The 6989-nt window shown below is 41.1% G+C and overlaps 1 protein-coding gene across 1 annotated transcript in view; it reads left to right on the forward strand.

Annotated features, from left to right (window-relative positions):
• kif5aa (kinesin family member 5A, a) overlaps positions 1-6989 on the forward strand; it is a 20218-nt gene that overhangs the window by 6904 nt on the left and 6325 nt on the right. Inside the window, exons 8-18 of the mRNA XM_005941144.3 lie at positions 1216-1340; positions 1496-1600; positions 2324-2472; positions 3159-3307; positions 3473-3651; positions 3869-3937; positions 4136-4342; positions 5624-5770; positions 5866-6054; positions 6251-6368; positions 6487-6548. Coding sequence (XP_005941206.1) covers positions 1216-1340; positions 1496-1600; positions 2324-2472; positions 3159-3307; positions 3473-3651; positions 3869-3937; positions 4136-4342; positions 5624-5770; positions 5866-6054; positions 6251-6368; positions 6487-6548 — 1499 coding nt within the window. The remainder of the gene's footprint in view (positions 1-1215; positions 1341-1495; positions 1601-2323; positions 2473-3158; positions 3308-3472; positions 3652-3868; positions 3938-4135; positions 4343-5623; positions 5771-5865; positions 6055-6250; positions 6369-6486; positions 6549-6989) is intronic.

Genomic DNA, 6989 nt, shown 5'->3' on the forward strand with positions numbered 1-6989 from the left:
TAGTGTGTGGACTTTCTATTGTTGTTTATTATTGGTTGTTTGAGGGAGAGATAATCAGCAAATTTCCTTATGAGGCACTTTAAATGAAAAGAATGTAGACATCAGTCATAGCAAAATATAGTGTGTCCGCTAGTCTTAAAGGGTAAAAATGATCATTTTTACCAATTTGTCCTGTAAAACAGCCTGGGTGGAAACAGCAGTGGACAGGACTTACTATAGCCTGTGATGCTGAGCACCACAGTGTTGTCTGCTTCCTGTCGATGGCTGCTGACTCACTGTGCTGCAGAACGGTGTGCTGATAACAGTTTGATGGGCCGACACTGCGCTGAGCTCATGCCCTCAGCTATCATCTGCAGAGAAACCTGAACTCTGTCTGAGAGGCGAGAAGCTTTTAGATCAATGCTGTTTGATGCCTGTTCTCTGTGAAATGCTGATACCGCTGTCCTGCAGTGATGGCTGGTCTGGTTGACAAAATGTGAAAGATTTAAGATCCACCCCTGAATTACTCTTTATTGATTGGTTATTTAAAAAATAAAGAGATGAGCCCTAGAGAATGAAATGCATTGAAATGCCTGAAGCGAAGTCAGCCTGAGAAGACAATATACAAGTTTAGTATACAGTATACAAAATTACCAGAACTTTTTAGTCCATTGTTTGTAAATTCGGGCTATATTAGTTATCACCAACAAATTCTTGACTCAGCAGTCAGTGATGAGCTTGGGTTCTGGGTCATGCTTGGTTTTGACAAGGTAGTTTTTAAATAACTGTTCATTCTTAGTCCTGCAGTGTTACTGATGGGTTCCTTTGCGGTGACTTTAGTGGCACTCAGTTGTCTAAAATGGGGTTTATATCATAGTAGCCATCGTGTAAAACGCAAAAGTATTATTCCTTGACTGAGTTGCTGTGTTATAATAACATATAGCACATAATACACAATTTTTCTTGGTGCAAAGACAACTTTTGAACAAAATGTTGGATAAAAATCTAGAAGCCACATTTTTTAAATTCATGTTGTTGGTCATTAAAGCATGATTAGGACTGAAGTGTAATAATCTTCCATCAGCAGAAAGGATGATTCACAGTATTGTAGTTATTGTGAGTGTGACTGGTTGGCTGTCTCTCTGTGTTAGGCTCTAGCCCTCCTGTGACTCTGAATTGGATAAGCGGAAGAAAATGGATGTTTCTCTGAATGTTGTGTTGTCGTTGTTTGTGTAGACATGAATGAGCACAGCTCTCGTAGCCACAGCATCTTCCTGATCAACATCAAGCAGGAGCACGTGGAGACGGAGCAGAAGCTGTGTGGAAAACTGTACCTGGTGGATCTGGCTGGCAGTGAGAAGGTATGAAAGACTTGTAAATGCTTGTAATGACTATTGTGTGATTATTTTACATTATTCTTTGTTTACATTGCAGTTTTAGGTAATGAATAAGCCTGTTTCTCCATCACATTCTCCGTTCTTTGATTTCATTCGCTCCCTGTTTTTCTTTAATCCAGGTCAGTAAGACCGGAGCTGCAGGTGCCGTCCTGGATGAGGCTAAAAACATCAACAAGTCTCTCTCGGCTCTCGGAAATGTCATCTCTGCCTTGGCTGAGGGCACGGTGAGCTACTTTCACTCTTTCCACTATCTCCATGGGACGGTGTGCCTCAAAAATAACAGTTTGTGATTTACAGTAAAGGATTTGTAATTTTAAGCTGGGCTCCTGCTCCTTTGACTTCGATGTTAAACTTTTTTAGGAACATAGAAGAACGGTTTATACTTCCGGCTTCGATTTATATTTAAGGAGTAAATTAAACTGAAATTTAAATACAGAGAAGAATAATTAGGTTTTCCACCAGTGAACCTTATTTTTATTCTAGAATTTAGTAACTTTAAATAAACTGAAACATGTGTAATTCACTCTCTACATTATAAAGTGTTTTGTTTACCTCATTTCTAACACACATGGACACCAACTGTCTGCCTGTTGACCTGCTCAGTACCCACACTCATGATTTTTCTCTTTCATTCCTGCCAGCTCACCAGATTTGGCCATGAAATGCCAAAACTATGCCTGCTAATTTTCAGAGTAGTTGGATATGGCACAACCAATCTGGCACATTAAAAAGCAGTTCCAGTCCTGGTTAAGAATCCAAAAGCTGAGGAGCAATGTTTGCTGAATTTATGCTGATGAATTATTGCACGATTAAAATGAACTCAAGATGCAAAAGTAAATGAAGCAGTGTTCTGGCAGTTCTTTTGCTTTATGTTGCTCGGTTTTCTCTTGATCTTTTTCTCTTTTCTTCTAATCACCCTTTCTCATCATCCCTACTCTGTCCTGTAGAAAACTCACGTGCCGTACCGTGACAGCAAAATGACCCGCATCCTGCAGGACTCCCTCGGCGGTAACTGTCGCACCACCATGTTCATCTGCTGCTCTCCCTCCAGCTACAACGATACTGAGACCAAGTCAACTCTGATGTTTGGACAACGGTAGATGCCTCTGTGGATTTAAATCACACGTCATGTTAGATGTTTATTTCTAAACCACTAAAATGTGTTTTGCTTCTTCACATGCAGACATATTTTTTAGCATGAAGTAGTGTAGTTATACAACATTAACCCTTCAAAAGCAGCGCTGGAAAACATGATTTCAGCAACATGTTTTCATCTTAACCTACTTGATATGATATTCATGCTTGACTTCATATGTAGATTTACACATGACAGTTAAATAGTCCAATCTCAGGTTCAGCAAGGAGTAGAGGGACAGATAAAATAACAGGTAAATATGATAATTTAACTCCTAAAATAGGTAAACTAGGAAATGTGTTTATACTGTGTTTATGTGTTGTCACATTTTTCAGCAGGGAAGATTATCCTTTAAAATCAGGGCAACAAACTATTTTGAGCATGACCTAAAAAAACAATACAGTCTCAGATACCTACTGATGTGGCTCTTGTACGTTTGTTTTTATTCCACAAAGCCAAAGAAAGGATCTGAAGACCAAATTATTACCTGATATTTTAAAAAATGTGAAGCATTATTTGCTTTTTGTGACTGTTAGGTTTCATGTTACCTTGGGGTCATATTACAACGGTAAAGCTGAGTTTTTGGACAGTTTTTGGACTCAGGAGGACTGTTGAACATAACATAATCAGCCCTTTCTTTCTCACAGTGCCAAGACCATCAGGAACACCGCCTCAATCAACCTGGAGCTGACAGCAGAGCAGTGGAAGAGGAAGTATGAGAAGGAGAAGGAGAAGAACAAGACCCTGAAGGAGACCATTCAGAAGCTCGAGTCGGAGCTCAACCGCTGGAGAAACGGTCAGAACAAATATAGGTGTTGGTGGGTGACGGGTGGGGTGTGGGGGTGTGTGTGTGGGGTGGGGACTTCAAGGCTGCGTACCTCCAACTCTTCTGTGCTGACATTACAAACTAAAGTGCAACATTGTAATGTGTCTTCTTTGTTCACTTTTTCCTACCATTTAGGAGAAGATGTGCCCGAGACTGAGAGGACTACGTCGGAAATAGTGACCCGTATCGAGTCTGTGGAGGAGCGTCCCATTTTGGACAATGACACCTCCTCCATTGTGGTTCGCATTTCTGAGGAGGAGCGGCAGAAGTATGAGGAGGAGATACGCAAGCTGTATAAGCAGCTGGATGATAAGGTTCTTGCATACATTCCTCACACAGTGCCTTCAGTCTGTTGCTTGTTGTTACTACCTGCATGGTAAAAACAATGGTGTACGTTTTATAATTGAAACAAAATGTTTTCGGGGTCCTGTTCACTTCCATTTAATGTTTAATTATTGATTTATATATTGGAGACATCCAAGTGACAGAGTATGGACCTTTTGTGTTTATGATACCATCATGTGTGTGCAGGATGATGAGATCAACCTTCAGTGCCAGCTGGTGGAGAAACTGAAGCAGCAGATGCTGGACCAGGATGAGGTGAGATCACACAAACTCAGTCACACAAACATATCCACACTGTATGAGCGCGCATGCTGTGAGTGTGAGGATACTTGTTAATTCTAAAATTTAAGCTTTAAGCAGCTTGTTTTCTTTCTAAGATCTTACCTTAATGCCCACAATTGCCTCTATCTTCCTTGTTATCTCCCATTCTTTTTATTACCTCCCATTCTTCAGCTTCTGGCTTCATCCAGGGGTGACGGGGACAAAGTCCAGGCTGAACTCGGCAGGCTGCAGGTGGAGAGCGACTGCGCCAAGGCTGAGGTGAAGGAGGTGCTGCAAGCTCTGGAGGAACTGGCCATCAACTATGACCAGAAGAGCCAGGAAGTGGAGGAGAAGGGGCTGCAAAACCAGCTGCTGGCTGAGCAACTGTCCCAGAAAATGGTAAATGTTTGGAGTGCGACAGATTTACTGAGACAAACAGAACGGTGTCTGAATTCAGAGACAGGAGGTGGACCAGAAGGATCCGCTTGCTTCCTCGTTGCACTGCAGCAACAAGCACCTGTTGTAGCAGCACTGTGAGGGGAAAACACTGCAGGAGTTGTATAGGAGTCAAAAATGGTTTGATTTCTAAATCTAAAAGATTTTGAACAGTGAAATAATTTTTGTAATTATTCTCTGTACATCACCATAGTAGATGTAAAATTAAATAACCTAGTTGGCACTAAAGTGCAGACTTTCAACTTCAATGCCAAGAGTTTAAAAAAACTAACAGTACCCCCTTTTCAAAGCCTAGTCCCTCATTATTCACTTTTCTGATTAAATATATGGCGCTCATTCCAAGTGTTGAATTACATTTTATAGCTTTTCACTGGAACTCTCAATACGAGGTCCCGAGAGCTTTTAGTGCAAGTAAAGAAGGCCATAATTAGGCTGAAAACCCATGAAATTAACCATCAGTTAAAGTATGAAGGAGAGAAACAAACTTGTGATTCAGGCCACATCATATTCTCTCTGAGGCCAATGCTATGACTGCTAGTGGAACCAGGTCGCTAGTGTTTATTGATCATGTGACTGCTGATATCTGTAGCAGAATGAATCCAAAAGTCTACAGGCCTATACTCTCTGGTGATTGGACAGCCTTTCACAATAAAATGGATAATGACCCGAAGCAGCAGCTGAAGGTGAAGCTGCAGTAAAGACCTGACAGAGCATCTCAGGGAAGGAAACATAGCATTTGGTGATTGGCTGGAAAGGATTTTCATCCAATTATTAAAAACAATGCTTTGGTTTAAAATGATTTTAGTTTGTCCAATTACTTCTGAGCCTCTGAAAGTGGGGGACTGGATAAAAATGGCTGTAATTCCTAAAAAGTAAACGCAATGCTTTTGTTGAACTAGGTAAATTTAAGCTGAAAGCCTGCACTTCAATCACATCCTGATGATAATAACATTGAGTCATTGTCCAAGTATTTATGGACCTTAATGTATCTCACACTAAACGGTAGGCGGCACCACAGCAATACGATAAGTTTAGAGCTCTGTGGTCTTGAGTATGACTCATTAGTATTCCTCTCATACAGTAAATCTTAATCTTAATCTTGACTTTCTCCCAAAGTTTTTCAGCCAGTCTGCTGATTTTTCATTTGTGTATTTTTAATGAAGGTCCAGATGCAATTAAAAGGCTTTAGTTCTCCTTAGGTGCTCACCTTCTTTTATTTTACAGGCCAGTCTGATGGAGCTGGAGGCAGAGCTGTCTCGTATGCAGGAGGTGAGCGGTCAGCAGCGCAAACGCATAGCTGAGGTCCTCAACGGGCTAATGAGGGACCTCAGCGAGTTCAGCTCCATTGTGGGTAATGGGGAGATAAAGCTGGTGAGCACGATCACAGAGGTTTCATTTAGAGTATCAAGCACCGATGGAGAAATTCTTGTTAACCAAAAAAATATTGCTTTCATTTTCACTCTTAGCCAGTGGAGATCAGTGGTGCAATCGAGGAGGAGTTCACTGTGGCCCGACTCTACATCAGCAAGATCAAGTCGGAGGTGAAGAGCATGGTGAAGCGTTGCCGTCAGCTGGAGAACATGCAGCTGGAGTGCCACCGCAAGATGGAAGAGACTGGAAGGGAGCTTTCCTCCTGCCAGCTCCTTATCTCTCAGGTAAGAGATAGGCTATGATGAGGCATCACAAAATAGAGTGAAATTGATGATTTATGAGAACATATGTGGGCGTGAGATAAAAAGAAACAGACAGAATGTAGAAAATAATATATCTAAGATATCTGTTCTTGTTAGCAGAGATTGAGTTATTATGTCTCTGATGTCCTGGGGTGGGGCGACACTTGTCTTTTTACAGCATGAGGCAAAGATCCGCTCTCTGACAGAGTACATGCAGAGCGTGGAGCAGAAGAAGAGACAGCTGGAGGAGAGCCACGACTCCCTGAGCGAGGAGCTGGCCAAGCTGCAAGACCAGGGTAACACAGAAACACACACACACACAGAAAATCATGGTGTAAAAATATTAATATGTGACTAAAACCTTTGCTGAAATTGCTCATACTGGTTGAATTTGTTATTTTATGCTTCTATAAGATAACTCCCTGCTTGAGGAGAAGGATGGAGAGAAGGGTGAGACTGAGGATGGAAATGTGAAGGTAAGAAGCCTCCTTAGAAAAGAATTTAATGCAGAGCAGTGAGTACATTTCTGACATTGGGTCCAGTACACATTCAAAGTATTATTCCAGTCTGACCTGGTATTTTGGGACTTTTAGTGGGATCTATTATGGTGACCGCGCTCACTGTGCTTAACAGAGACTTTTTGCTCATTTTCAGTTTTTAATGCAAAGGCGATTGAAGTAAATATTGCACTCTCAGAACAGATGTGTTACTTTTTGTCCTTAATCATCAGCATATCTAGTTAAGGGCAATGATGTCCCAATTGAAGACAGCAGCACAATAATGACAATATAACACATGTTGTTTGTCAGTGGTCTCATTTCCTTCTTTCTTTCTTTCTTTCTTTCTTTCTTTCTTTCTTTCTTTCTTTCTTTCTTTCTTTCTTTCTTTCTTTCTTTCTTTCTTTCTTTCTTTCTTTC

Source organism: Haplochromis burtoni, unplaced genomic scaffold, assembly GCF_018398535.1.
Source record: "Haplochromis burtoni strain Fernald_Lab_line unplaced genomic scaffold, NCSU_Asbu1 Contig_60, whole genome shotgun sequence".
NCBI classification, from domain to species: Eukaryota; Metazoa; Chordata; class Actinopteri; order Cichliformes; family Cichlidae; genus Haplochromis; species Haplochromis burtoni.